General features: G+C 33.8%; 1 protein-coding gene across 3 annotated transcripts in view; it reads left to right on the top strand.

Annotated features, from left to right (window-relative positions):
• PARP8 (poly(ADP-ribose) polymerase family member 8) overlaps positions 1-17094 on the top strand; it is a 194221-nt gene extending 177127 nt beyond the window's left edge. For 2 of the 3 annotated variants that reach the window (XM_023210563.2, XM_023210562.2), the window contains exons 23-27: positions 376-445; positions 3260-3333; positions 4456-4525; positions 5407-5491; positions 12532-15824. In XM_023210563.2, the coding sequence (XP_023066331.1) occupies positions 376-445; positions 3260-3333; positions 4456-4525; positions 5407-5491; positions 12532-12634 (402 nt within the window). In that variant the 3' untranslated portion in view covers positions 12635-15824. Of the gene's footprint in view, positions 1-375; positions 446-3259; positions 3334-4455; positions 4526-5406; positions 5492-12531 lie in introns of all 3 variants that reach the window. The other variant, XM_023210564.2, reaches the window with a different exon arrangement.
• The last annotated feature ends 6155 nt before the right edge of the window (positions 17095-23249 follow it).

Below are 23249 nucleotides of genomic sequence, written 5' to 3'. Positions count from 1 at the left end.
TAATATATAAATCCTAAACAGAATGTGTTACTGTGTCTTTCAGACCAAGTTTAATTTCTAAAATTTTAGATCCATTAAAATAAAGGCCTGCTAGTGTACTTTATAATAAGTGATTGTCTTTATTACTGGTAGGATGGAAAATATTTATCAAGAATCTTTTTCCTCTAGATATCGTTTTTTCATATATAAACTCTGAGTTTTAAGCACAAGGCTGTTAGTACTGTTTTCAAATTAGACCTTGGAATAGAAGCTCTGTCATTTTTTTCTAAGACTGAATGTTCTGACATGAAGCTGATTGCTTTGTCAAATATTAACATTTAAACCATGAACAGACCTCTCTCTCTCTCTCTTTCTCTCCTGCTCTTCCCATCTTAGCTCCACGGTGCAATGTATGGAAGTGGAATCTATCTTAGTCCAATGTCCAGCATATCATTTGGTTACTCAGGTAATCCTGTATTTCATTTCTAAAGTCAAATTTATTAGATTTTAATTTTCTTATTGTTTATACTCTATGCACAGCTTTCTATTGTGCCTTATTATATATATTTTATTAAATTTACAATGTCAAGATGAATTTATAATACTCTCCCTAGTGTACAAGATAGAATATATGTTTTATCAATTTAAAAAAATATTTAATATTTCTTACATTTATTCTTTCCATAAATGAATATTGAGACTGTAGTATATGCAAAGCACTATGTAGGGCCCTGAAAAGTACACATACATAATATCTTTAAGTGTAATCCTGTATCATGCTAATTTCTTATCTTTGGATTATTATATTATCCATAAAGAAGCTTTGAACACTATGGAAACATTAGAAGTAGAAAAACACCCTCAAAATCATCTCTCTTGTTAACAACTTTTTGTAAATTTGGTGAGATTGTGGGAAAGAATACTTTGGAATAAATTGAAAGCTTGTGCTGTGCAGGAGCCTGATGAGTTAAAAATGTAGAAAAAATGATCACCAAATTGTTAGCATTAGTTATCCTTGGTGAAATTGGTGATGTTTTCTTCTTTACACTTTAAAAATTTTTGGAATATTTTACAATGATCAGTATGATTTATATAACAACTAACCTATTCTGGTTTAAATATAAAATAATTATGCTCATTGTATAAATTCAAGCTACATGGAATTTTTGAAGTAGCAGATGAAAATTTTCTCTCCTTTACTACAGCTTCATTGTTCTGCGTATGTTCCTTCACACTTTTAAGTGGTTTTATATACATATAACTGCATATGTAATTAGTTTTGCTTGTGTGCTTCTGTGTGTGTGTTTATGCGATCACATTACACGTTTTAGGAGATGTCATTCACATGGTGCCTGAATGGTAAGTCTTAATATCCTCATGTTATAGGAAAGGATAGTAAGAAAGGTCAATAACTAGGTGAACATTAAAAACAACTTCCTAATTTATTTACCAAAGTTCATGTTCTTCCAACCATAACAAGTTGTTTCTCAGTGATAGGAAACTTGGAACGCTTAAAACCAGATTTATAATTAGACATACTAAAAGAAAACAGCAACATTGATAAATGGTAAAATGCTGATGAAAAGAAAACTTTAAAAAATTAGAAGTTTGCTTGTAAATAAAAAAAGAAAAATTAGAAATATATGAAAAATTAAAACATAATTATTCAAGTAACTATTGCTGTTCAACAAAGCACCCTAACCTTAGGGCAAAATAACAGCTTCATTATGCTCATAGATTCTTTGGGTCAGCAATCTGGGATGGGACCTGGCTAAGTGATTCTTTAGCCCCTTGAAGTATCCACTGAATGGCACTCAGGTGATGGATGGGCTGCACTGGCAGGTCTGAGACAGTCTGACTCATATTCAAGAGTTGGGGAATTAGACTCCTTCTCTTGTTAGCAAAGAAATACTGTTGCAGTGATCTCTGAAAATACATATGCCAAAATAACACTAAGAAAATAAATATCAGGAAGTGTAAGATACTGTAGAGATAGGAAATGGAGTAACAAAGAAGAAATCAGTTAAAATCAGACTCTAAGTCTTGCTAAAACACTACAAAATAAAAAGCTAAGAAACCAGCTGAAATAAATAAGTACATTCTCAGCATAGATAAAGAAAAAACACAGCAAATCATCAAGTACCGTGATTTTCTGTTTTTTATACTGGTGTATAGACTCCTCCGATGGGTTCATGGAAAGAATTGAGGAAAGGTACAAACCATGTGAATGGATGTAAAAATTTGTCTGTGTATATGTGCATTTGTCTTGAGAGGGAGTACATACCTTTCCTCAAATTCCTGAAGGGCTCTTGATCTAAGACAAATGTAAGAATCACTACGGTAAGATGACGTAGCATCTGTAGTTGATTTTAAGGGCTGAAAGGGTAGGGGTAAGAGAACAGGACAGCTTCTCTGCATATATACCCTTTGCTTTTTGGTTAGAAATGCATTTGAAATCCTAAGGCCTTCTCCTCAACCTGTCCCCATCCACCCCAGCACCTTTTTGGAAGACCTGAAAAAGTTGGATAAATGTACTTCACAAATTTGTAAACAGGCTTTTCCCCATCTCATTAGGCCATTTGCTGAAACAACTACAAAAATCAACACCCATCTCAACTTCTGATGTAACAGTAGATGAACAGTTTCTAGTAAAGTATAGATACAAATCTACATATTCTAAAACATGGGTATTTTAGTTCTGCTTTTCTAAAATATTCACAGTAAGAAATTATGGCATTTACAGAGTAAGCTAAAATTTCTGAATATTATAGAAAAAAGAACATATAATTTGTTTTAATTAGAAGAAATGTTAGATTCTACATAGAATTTAACAACAAATAACAACAGAAAAGTTAACTTGTAATGTAAATATATTTTTCTGACATTGTTCATATTTCCCACCCTTTATTTTCTCCTTCTCCTAGCCAGATAGTAGGAATGACAGTTAGGTTCTAAAAGCCTTTTAAAATCAAGTTTTAATAATTTTTAAACTATATTAATTTTATGCAGAAGAATTTTCTGTCCTTGCTTTCAGTGCAAAATAATGATGATGATAATAATAATAATAATAATAATAATAATAACAACAACAACTTTCCCAGGACTCCAAAACCCACTGATCTTCCACCTCAGGTGCTAAGGGCACAGCCCTTTGTTACTGTCTCTAGCCTGATGTGATCAAACCTTTACCTAGAATGGAACTTTGCATAGTAGGTGGATTGTACTTTGAGCTGCATCAGACAGCTTTGTCCCTAAATTATTATTTTGCTGATGTTTTCAGGGATGAACAAGAAACAGAAGGTGTCAGCCAAGGACGAGCCAGCTTCAAGCAGTAAAAGCAGCAATGCATCACAGGTGTTGTAGTGACTTTAGTGACTGCTTATGATTAGTGAACTGTGGCCTCATTAGCCAGCAGAGCTTGGAAAAATAGGCTTTTTAAGTCTGCAAAATTATTTAATGTGGTCATTACTTATAAAGGAATAAAACTCACTCTGAAATGCAATAACTGAATTGCCTCTATACAATAGTTATTCAACAAATATGTATTTATCTCCCACTATAGTACCAGAGATACTCCTAGGCAGTATAGTGATGGCCAAAAGTAGACACATATTCCAGTTCTCTTGGAGCCTACATTCTACTGTGGGGTATAAATAAATACAATACATATTTAGATAGATAGAATGCTAGATATTATGAAGAAAAATAAACCAGGGAAATAAGACATTTAATGCTGTCGGGTGGAAGAGGGACCTGGGATGAGTGTTAAAAAGGATGGTCACGAAAGGATACTCTGAGAAGGTGACATTTGAGTCAAGACCTACAGATGATGAGTACCTGAGCCATGTGCCTCTCTAGGAGAAAACACATTCTGGGCAGAGAGTAGAATGACCATCAATCTCATGTTGTTTCAGAGAAAACAAGTATATTCTGGGAAAATTAAAAATTCATCTGATAAATAATGTGACTTTAAATTTTCAAAAAAGAGGATAGCTAATCTAATATCTGAAAACGAAAACATCCCAGATTTTCTACATGAGATGTTTCTGAAACCTCTGTAACCTAGTAAATGATGCCATTAAAAAATGGGTTGGTTTTGGAGTAGATGATCTGAAATAATTGATTTTGATGTTGGAAAAGATCATGCAAATTTAGTTTTGTCTACCTTAAAATAGAGGCCAAGCTTTTAGTAAAAATAAATTTGAGTTCTAATTCCATGTTGTGAGATTATTGAACCCTAATTTAGCATTTTTCAGTTCACTCATCTCAAATTTAGTAATGATTATGTACAGAAATTAAATAAAAATAGCTTGATATTAAGAGAGTGCAAGGAAATTGATGCTAGTCTAAATAGTCTTTTTTTTTTTTTTCCTTTTCCTGGAGCCACCTCAGTGACTATTACTTTTTGATGATGAACAGTTTTTTTCACTAAGTGTTCCATTCTGACTCTAAGTGTTAATTGTTTTTGGAATTCAGTCACAGAAAAAAGGACAGCAATCCCAATTCCTGCAAAGCCGTAACTTAAAATGCATAGCCTTATGTGAAGGTAAGTTGAAAGTATTACAAACCTCATAGTGTTAGTTCTTAGCTCATCTATAATTAAGAATATTAGTATATTTACAGAGTGCTTACAGTGGAATAGGAAAGCATTATTCCTAGTGATCATCTCAAAGGGCACAAATGCAAAAATGGGTACAGTAGAGATCATAAAGTTTCAAACCAAATTGCAGAATTGGCAAGAATTCAGACAGTGATATATTTTACTTCAGGCAGATGTTTCCAGAATGGTAATTACATCTTTCTGATCAAGTAATGCTTATCTCTTTAGTTAATGTGCTATCTTCCTCTTAAAGTTGGTATTTGAATATGTGACACGATGAAAAATGTGAAAGATAAACCAAGCACTGAGAAGACAACCTATTAGGTCTTTCTGTTCCTACACTGAAATTATTATATTATTTTGTACTTAGGACAGAAAAATTGATGGGTGATTTGCAAGATCATATACTTTTCTTTATTCTTACTTTAAAATATGACTTTGACTAAAAATTCATTTTTTTCTTCTTGTGTTAGGAGTTTTAGTAGCTACTGTCAACTGTCTTTTAATTTTTCAATACACGGTAGTTATATAGTACATGAACTTGCTGTCTACATAGTTCTTAAGTCAAGACCTGTCAGCTTTTGATAATACTTAAATGAGTTCCTTTTTTTGTTATACCAGTTGTTATTCAAATTATAAAGTTGTTACATGGCCTTTCACTGTTTTTATCTATATTTCTTCATAGACAGTAAGTTTAAACAATTTTTATGTGTTCATTAGTGCTTATATTTTTGCTTTAGATTTCAAAGAGAAGGATATATTAAGCTGGAATGGACTAGGATTTCTTTAGAATAAAGTGGTTCTTTAATTTTATCTTCTACTTGCAGTGATCACCTCACCCGACCTGCACAAACATGGAGAGATATGGGTTGTCCCCAATACTGACCATGTCTGCACACGATTCTTTTTCGTGTAAGTGGATGCTCAAATTTGTATATTACTGTCTTTGCCACAAATGGGCTAGTGGTGACTGAATTATCGTTTGGTATCTTTAGCTGCCAAAATATAAGAGGTAATTGAGTTTAACATCAACTAGTGTTTTTGTTTTATTTTCAGTAAGCCATTAAAAAAATCTAAATAATTTTTAAATGCTGTTAACTTAGAAGAGCTGATGAAAAACAGCTGTTAACTTACAACTAAAAAAAACATCTTCTTGGCCGGGCACAGTGGCCCACTCCTGTAATTCCAGCACTTTGGGAAGCCGAGGGAGGTGGATCACCTAAGGTCAGGAGTTTGAGACCAGCCTGGCTAACATGGTGAAACCCTATCTCTACTAAAAATACAAAAATTAGCTGGGTGTGGTGGTGCATGCCTGTAATCCTAGCTACTGAGGCTGAGGCAGGAGAATCGCTTGAACCTGAGAGATGGAGGTTTCAGTGAGCCAAGATAGTACCACTGCACTCCAGCCTGGGTGACAGAAGGAGAATCTGTCTCAAAAAAAAAAAAAAAAAAGAAAAACATTATCTCTGTCTCTCTAGCCATCTCTCTGTATGTATATGTGTATAGATGTGTATAAACTCATGTATACACACATATACTTTTGTTAATTTTAAAGATTTAGAACTGGGATGAAGAATACAAATAATGGAAAGATCTGTCTTATAAAAGATTGATCTACATTGCATATAATACAAGCTGGCAATGCAGTACATATCGATGTGGGGATTTTTTTTTTTTTTTTTTTTGGCATGACTGTATCGTAAGAGTTGCATTAAAATATAAAAGCATTATTTTTCACTCCTAAATAATGGGTGCAATAGACCAGTCTAATTTTCACGCTACCCTTGGCTTCCAACCTTTTCCCATGCTTTTCCCACCTTATCCATGATCTTGTCACAGAAAGTATTTCAGGGAAGAGTTGAGCATATCTGTTTTGTACTTTATGTAGTCTTAAAAGAAGCTGAAAATTTGAACTGTTAAGATTGCTTCAGTATACTGTATATCCCTAGTAACCTGTGCATTCAGCATTGGATCTGTTGCCTTGTTGACAGACTATTCACAGTGAAACTTAGGAGCTGCCTGGTTTTCTTTTGGATGATTTGAAAACTGTGATGGTTCTTACGATAGATATTTACTGGCTATAGATTTCTTTCTTAACAGTGAGGCAGCAGTGAGTATAGTAGAAAGAGCCGGCTTTTGATCGGATAGTTTGAATCCTGGCTGAATAGTAATTAGTAAGGCGATATTGACTAGTTGTATAACCCATCTAGACTTCATCAGTAAAATGATAATAGTATACCTGTATCAGTCACAATCCAAACAGGAAACAAATGACCCGTGAAAAATATTTTTGGGTCATTCCCAGTTAGATTATTTACAAGGGTATGGTTATAAGGAAACCGCAGTTCCAGTGTAGTAACCTGGATCTGTTAGCACGTTATACATTCTCAGGTACAAAGAGACACAGGCAGGAAGCAGTCCTGTTGGGAAGCCCCACTGGCCAAACCCTGCCAGAAGCTAGAGAACAATGGAGCTTATTGAGAAAGTCCTTACAGGTCAGGCTCCTGGGTCAGAATGAAGGCAGAGAAGGACTCCAAGAGGATACTGGGGGCTCCTAGAGAAGCTATCTGCACACAGTGCCTTTAAAGTTTATTATGAGGATTAATTTAGCACAGGGCAGGTCTTGGCCACTGAAAGGCTTATAAAAATTTTTTTTTTTTTTTTTTGTCTTTTCTTTCTTAACTGTCTTGTTATCCACTGTTAGATGGTTGGCCTTCCAAAAAGAAACCTTCAGTCACCAAGTTATTTCATTGAGAAATCTTGAGATTTTGGCAGAAAAGTAACTCTAGAGTCTTTTCCTTAGCCTGTCATCTAATCAGTTCATTTACTCCTTCTGTGTCTTGCTAACATTAAATTAAGCTAAATAAACAACCTTAGATATTTTAATAGGCAGTACCATTTTAAGTATTATTTCCTTGAACTCTTAGATAAATTATACATAAAGCCTATCTGTAGGGATATACATGTTCCGGGGGTTGTTTACTGGAGAAAATAATTTCTGTATTTCATAGGCAAAAATTGAGGATAAATCATATGAAGAAAAGAGAAGTACACTCGGATACTTCCTAAATAATCCAAGGAAAATTTTCATATTATCATATTAAGATCATTTTCATTGCTTTATGAACACAAATTAGATTTCATCCTTTCTGTACCCTCAGGAGAAAAGAGACTCATTAAGGAAAATTGATAAATTCAAAACACATCAAAAGGAGAATCTGTTTCATTAATGTACATTCTAATTACAACCATCAGTTTCTTTCTCTATAAAAGATATGATCACAGAGTTCTACTAGTGGTGAGCCTCCCTAATGCGTGGTAACACCTAGAAGAAGAATAAATAGATGAGAATGAAGATAAGACAAAAACTCAATTTCTGTTCTTTTTAATTTTTGTGATACATTATGTGATCCTGGATGTTAGAAACTTTGCCTAATGCCTAGGATATGAGTTAACATGGTTACCTTTTTAAAAAATCTGTTATCAAGTAACAATATTGAAAATTAAAATAACTCCCATGCTAATCTGATTCCCACAGTTGAGCTGATAAACCAGTCACATAGTATGCTAATCACATGTTTTCCAGCAAGTAAGCAGCACAAAATGAGAGAACAATTGGAGGGAAATTTTAGGAAACAGGCTGGTGTATCAGAAAAAAATGAAAGTAAAATTTGAAGGAAAATAACAATTTAAAAAAAAAAGAAGAAAAGAATTAGAAGTTCAAAAAATTTTTGTTGGAGAATTCCAAAATGAAGAAACTTAATTAAATGTAAGTGCTCCAGGCAAAATGTAATAGTTCAGATGTTATGAACAGATCCAAGCCAATTCCTAGTTTCTAGAAACAGTGAGTAAAACTTGATTATATGACTAACCTTGAAACGCATGTGTACTAGGACATTAAAACCTGTATGTAGAAATTAGGTAGCCATTTTCAAAATGGCTGGAGATGTGAATATAGGAATGAATAAGTGAGGAATGAATGTAGGAATGAAAAAAGTCAAACATTATAACTGTTTGATGAGTATTTGCCCTCGAAAAGCCTGCTAATACCTTAAAATCAATATGCAAATAAGAACCCATTATTTAAATTCCCTTGCCAACATCTCACCTTCTTCAATCTGTGCAGTAACTTTATACATCAAAGAGACTTGAAACCTGAGCTGTAGTTTTCCGTTTCTTTTTCCTTGCTCACCATAGTCATCACTTCCCAAGTTTATCTTTTCACAATTTTGTCCCAATGCCTTTATTCCCATGGATATATTATTCTGTCCCCCCAGAGTATATCAAAGGGTTATTCTCCCTGCTTCTAATTTCTTCATCACTCTTAGCCTCCTTTGTGCAATGCAAGGTTTTTTAAACATTACCATTATTACACTAGTGATATACCTCTTTAGTATTCAGAAATTGAAGATAAGCAAAAAAAAAAAAAAAAAAAGAAAAAAGAAAAAAGAAAATTTTCCATATTATCCCCATTTAGAGTTAACTAGGATTAATCTTTTGGTGTACAACCTACATTCCTATGTGTATAAAATCCTAAGATCATACCATTTGTACCATATTCATCTCCCTAAAGCAGTGTTTTGATTATTCATTGCCCAGACAGGCTGATAGTTAAATAGAAACATGGCATTCTCCGCATTCTCCAACATATAGAGTCCCTTCTACCTTACTTCAGTTACATACACAAACCACTGATTAAGTGAAATTGTTGTCCAAGCTGTTTCTTAAAAACAACTTGGAGTTGTATTTCCCACTATTGTGCCTTTGCTCAGTCAATCCAAATGATTTGACCTTCTTACCACCTAGACCATTAGCCTATTTTTCAAGGCTCATTCAAACATAGTCTTTTCCTTGGCACCTCCCCTGACCTCCCAGTCTGAAATGATTCTGTCTTTTCTCTGAATTCTGCTCACCCTATGTTTGGACAGCTCAGGCTGCCTTGTCCTTTTTTTAATTTGTAGAGATGAGGTCTTGGCTGTATTACTCAGATGGGTCTCAAACTCCTGGACTCAAGTGATCCTCCCATCAAGTTGTCAATAATTTCAAAAGTTTTTATTTATGAAATGTCCTGACATACCTAAGAAATTTCCGGGCAGCTAAATTTCATCTAATATCCTAGTTTCTATTATTTTTAAAACAAATGGTTAATTTTTCATTAAAATTTTAGTAATCTTTTTACACTCCTGGGAATATGAGTAATTCTTGTCTCCTTTTTAGATGTTTTCATTTTTCATTCTACCAAACCCCGTCAAATGTATCATCTCCCTAGTGGTATCATTCATATTCTAGTGGTATCATTCATATTCTATTTCTTTTAAATTATGTTGTTTTCCAGACATAAAAGAATTTTACTCTTAAATCATAAATAACTGTGACATGTTCTGTATACTCTGTTGTAAGAAATGCCCTAATGACACTATCAACTTACGTATCTAAGCCTTGCCAGTTGCCCAAATTAAATGGATGTTTGATTTTTCTTGATTATTATATATGCACTAAATTTAAAACACCTGAATGCCTTTGATCAATTTTGTCATTCAACCCACAACTGTTGTGATTCCTTGTGGGTTTCCTAGACAGTAGAAAAATATGCATTTTATTTAATACTTTTAAGCATGCTTTCTTTCTCTTTCTCTCTCTCTAGTTTTCACTCTTGCCTTCACTCCCATTTTTGCTCTCTTCTCTCTCTTCCTCTGTGCTCTTTCAGTCTTACATTATTATCCTTTATTCAAATAATTTGAGTCTCGTGTCTTCTCCACTAACTTCTAATGCTTTTTAAATGTCAGTGTACGTATAATATTTGGGTAGACAAACCCTTCCATCTGACTGAAAAGAGTGATGGGGAGTGATGGGGCATGACTGGAGAGGAAGTCTGTATTTGAATGATGAAGGAACTCATATTGCCAATAACTTGGATTTTGTTCTGTAAATGAGATGGTGGTCATTTTTCTATCACTTTTGCAGGGTGGAGAATATAGATCTTGTAGGAAAGATGATGGGGATAAGTGAGATCAGTTATAATGTTGTAACAACACTCTAGGTCAGTTTGTCTCACCACAAAAAGAAATGTGTTTGACATTGTGACTTAGAAAAAAATAATTCTTTCTACCTGTAGTGAAGTCAGTATTCGCTATTCTATTCTATTCTATTCTATTCTATTCTATTCTATTCTACTCTATTCTATTCTATTCTATTCTATTCTATTCTATTCTCTTAGTCATTTAACATGCTGGTCTGGACAACCTAAATTAATTTCAAAACCCACTAGTTACACACAACCTGCAACTTGAAAACCAATCATTTAGACAAATGACAATGGAGGCCTAAACAAAGGTAATGGTGTCAGGTAGAGAGAAAGTTTAAGAAACTGGAAGCAAGATAGCTTGGTAATTAATTGGGTTTAGGCACAAAGAGAGCCAAGAATGACTAAAGGTTTTGTGTTCCTGGATGCCGGTACATCAAATTGAGATATGGATGGAATAAAAAGTAGCAGTCCCAGGGTCAAAAAATAAGGACTTTGAATATACTGAATTTGTGTTATCTGTAGGAAAGTTATATAGAGAGAAAAATTTAAGGATCGAAGGTAGAGTTTTAGGAATTAGCATGTGTGTGATAGTTAAAACTTGGAAGGGGCTGAAATAATTGATTTTGCATGTCGTGAGAAGAGAGAAAACTGAAGTGTGATTCATTTATAAAACCATCATTGAAATGAGAGGCCAAGGAAAAGGATGCAATAAAAGTGATTGAGAATTAATCTTAGTAACAGAGCACTTACTGTCCTGAGAAAATACTTGTAATTGGGCTGTGTACCACATATCCCATTCTTTTTCTTAGGGTAATGTTTCACCACGAGGTGTCATTTCCACATATATGTAAGTTGAAACTTGCTGAGTATATCTAAAACAGCAATAAGAATTAGCCAAATAGACAACCTTGGGTCATTTAGTTAAGAATTTAGACTTGGTACAAATGCAGTTATCACTTGATGGTTAAGCAGTGGATTACATAAGGAGCCTAGTTCTCTTTGCTGTATGTCATCGTTTCATTTTCCTATATTGTGCTATTTCAGGAAAAGATAGTGGCTAGTATTAGTCTTTGAGATGCTGTGCTTATATCCCTGGTTATCTGTTTTCAAGTAATTACCACTTTTCTAAAGCTTCTGTCTTGAAGCCATTTTTATGAAGTAAAAATAATTTGTCACTTGTTTGCCTCTGAATATGATCATGAAAGCTTGAAAATTCATTCTTAGGAAATCCTTATTGCCCAAGTAAGTTTATTTGAGGAAAATGAATTACCATCTAAAATGTAATTATTTAGTTTTAAAGAACTTAGTAATTGCTGTTCTTTAATATTATATTTTCCCTTCTACTGCTAAAGTAAACTTAGCAGGCTTGCATTCTTCTGTGAAGTACCAGCATAAATAAGAATGTTACAGTCAGACTAAATAGTGCAACCAGTGATAAGAAAAAAGATCAGCACTGATTGTGGCTGAATAATTATTAGAAGGCAGGCATGGCAAAGAAGCCGTGGTAGAAAATGAAGTGTCGTCAGTCAGAAAATAAAGAAATGATTGAAGTAGGAGTAGAGTTAAGAAGTCCAGAATCTTAGCAACATAAAGTTGAAGCTGTTATTTTTTTTTATAGTAGACTTCATAGCAGCTGCTGTGGAAAATGCCTGCAATGCCAAAGACACTGAGAAACTTCTTGCAACTCAGGCAGTGCTTTATGAGGGGACAAAAAAAAATGCAAGAAGGGAAAATTTAGGCATGACATAGAATGGGCTGTTCTGTGTTTCACAATGAGGACACATTGTTAAATGCACCTGAAAAACAACCGTATAATTTGCTTTTTATTTTCTTGGGCTATATTTTAGGTATCAAATAGCATTTCTAAGCTGTTTTAAATGCTGCCATCTTTTAAAATGTTTTTATATTTTTGTGTTTTGTATTTCAGCTATGAAGACGGCCAAGTGGGAGATGCAAATATTAATACACAAGAAGGAGGCATTCATAAAGAGATCCTCCGAGTAATTGGTAATCAAACTGCTACTGGTTAAAGGACCACCATTTAATTAACATGATTTGAAAGCCTTCCTCGGGTTCAAAGCTGGATTTTGAACTGAAGAAGATGATAAAATAATTTATTATTATTATAAACAAAATTAACCCTTTGAATACTGGTTTTTTTTCTTAGTATTTCTAAGTATCTCATTAAATACCTAAAATGGTATAAGATTTATCAATTGTAGGGTTATGGAATCTAGTAATAAAATTTCAACAGCACTTAAACCGAAGTTTGGGTTGCTCACACAATAAACAGATTGAAAAAACTGTTTTGTGCTGATATTTTTATATTAAACTCTTTAACTGGATATTTGGTATTATATACCGACATTTTAGGTTACCAAAATAGAATTGAGAACATTTTATAATGGCATCTAAATCAATCAGATACTCTGAAATAAGTATACTGTTTGCACATTCTGATGTGCTATATCATTAGTAGTATGGGCATTCTAATGTTTTGGAAGGGATGTTCCCTATTCTTCTATTTTTCTTCATACAAAAACAATTAGGTCTTAGAAGCAGTGCTTTGCCAAAAAGTATGTAATATACACATCTATAGATTCATGCATCAAAATGTGTGGTTGTGAATATATTTGTGTATATTCACACGTATGTTTTGACAAGAAAGATGGCTTAGCTTCACAATTCTATCCTCATTTAATGGAAAGAAGATAATATTTAGTAAGCAATAAATTTGAACATAAACCAAGATATGAGCCAAATTTACCACCATTCATTCACTGAAAATATTTTCAGACAATTTTTCAGTTTGTCTGAAGAAATTCAACTCTTTTAAAATGTTATCTAAAAGTCATAATTTGGGGAACATACATGGCCTGGTAGACCAAATCTATATTCAAATGATTATGTATTTGAAAGAAAGACCTCAGAATTTAAAGAAACCGTATATATTTTTTATTTACTACAAGAAAACATTTTACCATTTTATTTATGCCACACGAGCATTTTTGTATTTGTTCATCTAATACCTCTGCTTATTTTTTTCATATTGAGAAAGACCACAAACTTTGATGCTTCTTTTATATTAAAAGACAACAAATAAGTTTATAGAGAACAGTAACACCAGCTCTCAGCATTTCCTTTTCAAGACTCATAATTTCATCAAAATCGTTTCTTATTCTTTGAGTCCTAGAGTTCTTATTCATCAAGTTTTAATTGACAGTGTTTATTTTCCCACATGTTGTCTTTGGAATAAGGCCATTCATGAAAGCAGTTTAGTTAGTGAGTCTGCCACTCTATTCAAACCCTAAATCAAGGCTCTATCTGATTTTAATTTATGTAGAAAAAAAATAAAAATGTGTAGTCTTTTGCAAGTATAATGTGATAACTGCTGTGTTTATTTCCTTTGTCTGGCATAAAAGGTGAGAAAAAGGTCATACATGTTGTTAAGGGTTGCAGTTTAGGAAGTATTTTCTAATCATTTGTTTTGTTATATTGCAAATAATTGATATGCCACTTATTTCTGTAAGAAAAAGTAGGCTTGAAGTGGCTGGGATATTAATCATTTTGATAGTATCTACTTAAAGCATTGATCTGTTTTGACTTGTGGCTCTGAACTCTGGGCTAGGCTGGGGGATAATAGTAGTGGGGTAGGGCAAAGATACAGTATCATATCCAGTGTTTTGTGACCATTTATTTGAAGACTACTGTGGGACATGAGGACCTTGCTTTTTTTTTTTTTTTTTGTCAAGATGCTGCAAGTCTCCCAAATCACTTGAACTGTGTTTTTAAAACATTTTTAAGCAACAGAATTATTTTTTTGAAATTAGTCTATACATTAGACAGTCTATACATGACAAACATGAAGATCTAATACCACAATTTGGGAGACGGAATCTTGGAACTCCACCTTTTTGACCACTAGGACCACTGAGACACCTCCAATAAGCTCTGTAGAGTGCCTCCAGCATAATTTAAAAGCCACTGACCTCTAATCCATTATGGTTTTACTTAACATTTGAGTGATCTGTAAAGAATATAGTATTGGAGTCTGAACTGGAAGGGTAACTTGTAGGACTCAAGAAAGACTGTTTAAGGAAAATTGGCGTAATAAAAACTGTTCCTGCTGACTTAAGAATAAGAGTAGGTTCACCTCTCTGAGGAAGTGGTTGATAGTTTCATGCTAGGCACCTTCTATGATAGTAAAGTAAGATATCTTGTTATGACAGTTAATTGAGTTGTATCATGGTGCAGAATGACAGATATTGTTTCAAACAATTGTCTCAGAACTTTGTAAGCAAATATTCTAAGGAGAATCAATCTTATTTTTTAATTGAACTTTTTGAAATTGGGGATACTATAATAACTGATAGAGATGATTTTCTGTATTTCTAAAGAATCTAATTTCAATTACTACTACTAACATATAAATGTGCTTCCAAAATCCAAGCAGGTCCATACAATTTAGAGATTTGAACACTGTTATCATGCTTTGATTCAGTCATTCATTAAAATATTATCTATTCACTTGTTTGATGATTTCAAACATTTGATCTTGTATTGTGTTTTTATAATTATTTGAAATCTGTTCACCGATGCTTTGTAATGGTTTTATTAATTGTGTAGCTGTTGCTACTTAGATAGTAACCCACTAAGCAAAGGCAGTCATTTATTTTCATTCTTGAAGTAGGGAAAGAAAGTTATTAATTTATTAGTTCTACTTTTTCCTACGTTGCTGATTTTGTAAACATTTTGCTATGAATAATATGTTCTCTTTCACTGTATTAAAATGAGAAGAAAATGAACATTTGAGAATGGAAAAAAGTAATAATATACACATAATCTAGTGCTATAAAATGCATTATACTAAGACACTTTTGGTATCTTCGAGTGCACTATGTTGGAATAAATTTTATACTTGTTGCTCAGTAAATCTCAGTCATATGTTGGGTTTGAAACTTTTTTTTTTAATTTAAAGTTTAATTTTAAAAGTACCACATTTTAAAAGTTACTGTTAAATACTGTGTAGCATAAAACACCAACCCAAGCTATTGTTAATGCTCTGAATATTTTTCTTTGAAAATTTAAGTTTGGCGAAGAAATTCCTTCATTTTTCTCCCCTTTGCTAAAAGAAAGAAAATCTATATGTAAGTCTATGAATCTTTAACTGAAAGAATTTTAGCAGTACTTTGTATAATAAAAATATTTTTAAAACTATAACTTGCCTTAGTGCATGGGGTTTGAGAAAGTTTTAATGAAAAACTCATCATCCTCATTAAAGAGTCTGGATAACTTCATCAGATAGTAATTTAATATGTCACGAAGGGGCCACTCAACATTGGGTCATCTACCATCTAAATAAATATGGATTTCATGGTGGCATTTGAAGCACATTTTGCAAACATTATGATGTTCTATTGTCTTGCTGAATTATTTATGATAACACTACCTCAAGACAAATGATAGACTGTTGGTAAGGTAAATTGGGTTTTCAATGTCAGGAACAAATAAAATTTTGCAAATAGAAGTCATCAAATAATTCAACAGTAAGACCATACTGGACACAGATGTTGTCAGTTACTTCTGGACAAGGTGGTAACATGGATATTTCAATCACTGGTAACAATGTCAAGGTTAACACCCAGTGAGTTATCTGAAAGAATTTGGGTTGCAAAATTTAAAATTAATTAGTTTATTTTGAGATTGATTTTCTACATGGGCCAATTTTATGTCCATTACCTAAAGCCACTATCTCCCACTCTAAAGAGTTAAAGGATGAAAACACCCAACTGCTACACTGGAATGGCAGACTGAATATTCAAGCATTTTGGCATTTAATGCCTGCTAAATTTTTGTCTGATTATATATAGATTGGATGTATATTATTACCCAGTAAATTCTTCTTGGGAATTTTGTATACATTATGAAATATTAGGATAAGTTTTTGTAGGTCAGAAGAATTTCAAGTAGTTTTTAGACAAAACATATCTATGAGTGTGAAAAAAGCTGTGTTGACGAATAGATTACATTACACATTTACCAGGAGGTTAATAAAAAATAGTGCTTATTTACATAGTCAATATAATTTAATGTTCTAAAAATAGTATCTTCGATCTGCCCAATATTTAATGTATCATTTGAGATTTTTTAAAATGCAGCCACTCCTTTATGTAAACATTAAGATATGCCTATGTTTCTTTAACTTATACAGCCTCTTTACAATAAATTTCTTGATTTTTGTGCACAGAATAGTATTGCAAACTGCTATTTAGCCTTTGGTGCCTTAGAATTATTACAAATATTTAACAATATGTACATAATGTAAATACTGCCAAGAGATCAGTAAGGCCAAATATTTTCTCTATTCACTTTTTATTGCTCTTGCTTTCTATTGCTACTAAAGCCTCTTTTATCCAGCTTTGTAATAGTTCCAACATTGTAGCCAATGTAAATGTTTGCTTTCAATAAATCTGAATTTGTTCAACAAGTACGGTATATGTGGGCAGTATTTTGAAAGCTCAGTTAGGCTTTAGATTCTCCTCTTGATGAATCTTGCTTCTAGGGACTATGTATTTGAAGGTCTCAAGAAACTCTAAAATTGATGTTGCCCTTTTTGTTTTTAAAATGAGGGAAAAAAAGAAAGTCTTTTCAGTATTCCCCGTGTACTTTCAATGACTTAAATTGATTGTATGAGTGCCGTTTTAATTTTAAATTCTGTCAAGAAGTATAACATTGAAACAAAAGATTCTTATATGTTTGTACGTATGTCAGTTTGTAACATCTGGCCATAATATCTAAAGGAGCATTTCAAATGAACTGTCCTGAATTTTCTAAGCATTTTTGACCTGATAAGTAATCAGAAAATAATTTTTAAAGCACCACTTTTTATAAAATACATCTTATTAACTGAATAAGATCTTAGTCCATAAATAAATAGGGTCCTATAAACCCATTAATAGTAAAAATTTATGAGGAGCTTACTGCATATTCTTACAATAAGTAAAATAATTTTTAACTCATGATATATTCATAATTGAGAAGCTTTAGATAGCAAACTTCTTTTGTTAGACTTGATTTCAGTTACTCTAGAAATACTTGTTGGGAATCTAGTATGCATTTTTGACAGTAAATATAAGGACTAGAGAGTATTAGATTTTGTCTTGCCCTTAAGGAACCTCCAATTTTTTTGTGAAAAGAAAGCAGACACATTTGGAAATAATTCTAGAAGAGTACAAGATGAACAATGCGGAATGGAAAAGACAAATGCAAGCAAAACTTGGGGGAAATAACAAACCATTGCATTCACTGAAACGAAAACTACACCCTTAATATCTTGAATCCTTAAATTAGTACTAGTGAGTAATGTTAGTATTATTAATTTCCATTTAATCACCAGACACTTCGCAACTCTAAAACAAAATCTAATAATCTCTTGGCCTTATGCTGACTGTCAAGATGCATCCTAGGCTCTTAACAAGTATTTCTAGAGTGATTGGAATCAAGACACGTACTTTGTTGTTGATCATACATATATTAGAAAGTGCTTAATTTTTTGCTGATTTTTAAAATTTTTAATGATGTTTGTTACTCCTGTGACACTTATCTGTCTCCCTCACAGAAGCTGCTCAGAGCATAGTTCTAACTCTTCAGTTAACTTAATTTACCTTTCCCAGTCCCCCCACTTTGACCACTGGCTAGCCTGATAAAATCACCTGTGCTTTAAAAAACTATACAGGCTGCTTTATTGGAAGGCCAATGTTAAAAGTTACTTAAAGTGTCTGAATTTATTTGGCCTCTATTTCTGTTCCCAACGTCTGGGTCCCTGTTTTTAATTATTTCAAATAACAATGACTTGTAACGTGGATCTAAGAAGACATCTTTTCAAAGATAACCAACATATATATAGTTTAAAAAATCATGTATTCTTCACTTTCAGATAGATAAAAGTTTTGATTAAACAGTTTTTACTTTGTATAGCACTTTATAATTTAGAAAGCACTTTCACGTAGATTGTCTTATTTTCTCTTCAAAAATAAGACAATGTGGAATGTACTTAGTAGGTATCCTAGTATCATGGATGAGAAGCTAATCACTTTCCAAAGAGGGCACTATGCTCCCAAGCTAGCATCAGGGATTCTCAATCTCATCTCTGAGCTTTCTAATAAACCAGGTGTATTACTGCTGAGATCCCAGCTTGGCAAAACTCACAGCAAAGGTAAGGATTATAGGAGACTAGTGAGAAGAGTCAATGAAGGGGGAGCGCTGACTGCCTTGAAGAGCTGTGTCAGGGAAACCTGAAATACCATTGTATAGGCTGGGTGTGATTTTATTCTAGAGAGCTTGGAAGGAAAGAAGTCTGCACTTGATGTTATTGGCAATGGAAAAATCATTGTTAACCCTTGGGCGAGTGACATGAAAGTGGGGTTTTAGAAGCATGTTGGCAGCTGTATGCAGAAAGAATTTCTGAGAGAGAGACAGAAAGCAAGAAGAGATATTCTATATCTTTTGTAGTAATTCTGACAGGAATTAGAGAAGAAGAACTGAGAAAAAGAATGGAAATAAGAAACAGAATATTTAGGAAGAAGCAGTAGGAAATGAAATCCAATTTGTAATAATATAAATTGAGAATAATTTCCCCCTTGATTTTTTATTGGAGATCAATTAAGATTCTCTCATAGCATTTAGTATTCCGAGAAGGACTGACTGAATACAAATGACTTGGCTATGCCGGCTGTACACTAAGAAGTCTGAGCACATATTCAGCCATGTGAAGGGAAAGAAGAGAAAAGGAGTATTCTGAATCACATGGAGACATGATTGAGAACAAATCCCCCCTACACCTGTAAAATCAGGCTTACTAAATACTGAGATCTGTAAGAGAATGGTTGCAGTAGTGCAGTAAATCTCAGGTCTGTTTTAATGTGATTTATTTCCAAGATGTGTGTGTGTGTGTGTGTGTGTGTGTGTGTGTGTGTGTGTGTGTGAGAGAGAGAGAGAGAGAGAGAGATGCATTTTAGCCTGGGTAACACTTACGACTCACCACCCAGGATGATCGCATTGTACTCTTTACACTCCACTTGAAAGACACAGCCCACTGTGAATGGCTCCAACTCTGACCCGTAGTCTGAGGACCCTTAAATTTGCAGCTCTTATTTGTATCTTTCCCTTTAGCTTCAAAATTACGTGATCAAATACCTCCAAACAAATATCTCTTCCTGAATGCTCCAAGGACACCTCAAACTCTAACCAATGTCCCCAACCCCCACCATTCTACTCTTCTTGCACTACTATCATTGAACCAATGAATGGCCACACCTTCCACCCTTTTGCCCAAGTGAGAAGATAAATTATCCCTATCCCCTTCCCTTTCACTCAATCCCATCCCCCAATCAATAGCTAAGCCTTGTTAATTTTTCTTGTTGAGCGTCTTGTTGTGTTCGTCAGTCTCGTTCTCTCCTGTGACTTCCTTTGCTAACATTCATGTAGGTTATAGCAATATCCTTCAGGCGACTTTCCTTGACTGAATCCAGTACCCTTTGCTGAGAACAAATTCAGCTAGCACATAGTACACTTATGATTGATAAAATACTGAATGCCTCTGTATGTTAGTAAATAGACATTACATCCAGTCCCAAATTGCTCAGATGCAGCAACAAAAATGTTAGCTTAACAGACAGAGGAACTTCCTCCAGTACTTTGGCCCTGGCTAAATAGGCTATAACTGGCTCTACCTCCTCCTGACCCTTTGCCCTCTCTTAATGCTGGAGCTACAGTGATCTTACTGAAATGAAAATCCACTTTTATAATTTCTTTGCCTAAAATCCCTTCAGTATCTCCCAGTTTCTCACCCAGTAAAAATTTCTCACCAAACCTTTCACACATAACCCTTCATGGTCAAGCCCCTGCTTCCTTCTCATCCCTCTCCAGCCTCGTTTTCCACCACCACCTAACACTCAGCATTGCAACTCCACTGAATTCTTGGCAGTTCCAAGAACAGCCCATTGCTTCCCACCTCTCACTTGCTTTTTCTTTCTGCCCCGGTCACCATTTCCAATTTATACTTCTTTTGACTCTCAACTTATTCCCAGTCTAGACCAAATGGTCCTTCTAGATCTTTTCCAAGTATCTGGCCATAGTTCATCTATTTCACTTAGCACATAGTGTTGAAAATGTTTATTGATTTGCCTGTTTTTCCCCCGCTGGCTACCCTTCCTCCATGCCACCATGCACAGATTATTTTCAGTACTGACAAAATGTTTGGGACTTAAGTGGGTGCACATGTACACAATATTACAAATGTCTATCTGAGAAAAACAGTCTTCGAAAAAAGTGGCATTAAAGCTGAAAATCTTTAGATATGTCTTCTATTGGTACATACTAGATTCATAAATCTAAATAAATACCCATGGTGGGGACATGTTAAGCCAAGGCTATCACTGTTCTGGTCACCATCATCACTATCATCCTGGGCATCATTTCCAGCTCTTTCACCTGCAGGAAAATGTAGGAATCTCATAATGTTGGCAACATCTACACTCTCTCTCACTCTTGAAGTATGTATTTTCATTTTAACTTTAGATCAAGCCATACCTGGATTGGAAGGTCGCTTTAAGGGCCCAGAATGAAATATAAAACTAGATACTTGCAAATTTATAATTTAATGTCAGTAATTTGCATAATCCAAGGATCATTGCTCTGCTAAATAATTACCTTAAATAATGAGCTTCCCTAACATACTTGAGTTCATTTACAGGTCATTAACTACATGACATACAAGACAAGAAAAAGAGCTACTTAAAGCTATAGTACAATAATATTCATTACCAATAAAAATAAATCAGTGATGGAATTAAGCACATCTATAACTATAAGTCAATGGGAAAATAAAGTTTCTTCCAAAGGAATTGAATTCTTCTAACATAGTATAAATTGTAACTAACCTGAATTTTATTACACATTTTTCTCTGTCGACATCTAACTTAATTTTTGCAACCCTGTAATTGGGAACATTTCTATTCTTTATGTGTTTCCTGGTTAACTTCTGGGATACATATTTCTTAATAGTTGTAGGCTTACAGCACAGTCAATTTTCTAGTTCTAATAACAGCAGCTCAGGAGTGGAATAGCTTTCCATAGTGTATTATTTGGATTCTTTTTCTTTGAGTTGCTGCCTGTTGCAAATCTACCCATAATTCAAGGTCAAGTTCATGTACTCCTGAGTACATGAATACTTGTACTTTTCTTCTAACCATAAAAGATTTCTCTCTGCTCCAAATACCTGAAACATTTTGTAGTTCTCCTGGAGCACTGATTTATAGCTATCACTATTTCTAGGGCTCTTTTCTTAAAAAAAAAAAAATGCATTCCTGAACATAACATTCTACCACCACTAACAATTTCTCTCTGTTAATGTTATGCTTAATTCTGTAAGTTTAACCTGTTAAATATTCAGCGTTTAACTTTTTAAAACTTTATAATTAAATAACATTTGACATTTCAGTTAGTAGTACTGAAGGAAGTGACAGAGTGAGTCCAGACACTGAACTGAAGCCAACCACAGTCTCTTCACTTCTTTGATAATGTCTCCACTTCTACACCAAAAGGATGATTTGTAGGGAGTAACAGGGCAGAGTTACCATTGAGCCCCATACTATAACAATTTAATGAATAACGGATCCACCACTTTTGTTTCATTCTTTCTATGGGAGTTTTCTTAAAATTTTTAGAGTAAAATAGTTTGGTTGTTCATTGGACCTGAGGTAAGATATTAAGTTGCATATTTACACTCAGAAAACATCTGACAAATGCACAGGTTACCTTTTAATATATGGAAGCTTAAAAAATATATGTGTAAGCAAACATTAAATTTCATAAGCATATTGATTTTATTTTATAATTATCTGATGTCATCCATTTATAGAGATCAGACATGCTATTTTAAATTCCATTTTGTGGTTTTGGAAGAGTGTGCTAGCACATTTTCCCATCAAAATAGCAGTGACAATTTCTTACTATCTTATTTCTGTCCAAGGCACTACCATCCAAAGTCACTAGGTTGAAAACCACTTCCTTGCCTTCCCCATCCACTCAGCCCCCAGGAACTGTCAAGTATCTATCCAAGATACCCCTGATTTCCCTGGACTGGTACAATATTTGTCAGCTGTGATATTTTCCGTTATTTATTCAAAAGACTTTTTTAGTCCATGATATGTACCAAGCTCTAACTAGTGTTCTCTAAAAGTTCATCTATCAATAAGTAGTTCTTTACTTAAAAAGAATCTTCAGTCTATAGAAAAGTATATATGCGAAGCAGTTACAATCCAGTATGATGCATGATATTGTAGGATAGGTACATGGAAGGAAACCTCTCACTGAGCTTTAAAGACCTTGTCAAGGTACTATCCCGTGCAATAAATCCTGCAGCTGTCATTGCTATATAGACTACACATCCTTGTATGTAAGCCCTCTATGAAGAAACAAAACTGTTCTCCATCTTTTTTTTAAATGTGTGACAAAATCACTTCATATAACTTTTATTTTCAGTCAAGCCAGGGTTCCCACTAATTGCAAATCTACAAACTATAGACTCTGTTAATCCTATGCCTTTCCTCACTGTTTCCCTTTGATTTGAATCATTCTACCTAT

Source organism: Piliocolobus tephrosceles, chromosome 4, assembly GCF_002776525.5.
Source record: "Piliocolobus tephrosceles isolate RC106 chromosome 4, ASM277652v3, whole genome shotgun sequence".
NCBI lineage: Eukaryota > Metazoa > Chordata > Mammalia > Primates > Cercopithecidae > Piliocolobus > Piliocolobus tephrosceles.
Note: the sequence above shows the minus strand (reverse complement) of the source record. Positions and strands in the feature narration are given on the sequence as shown.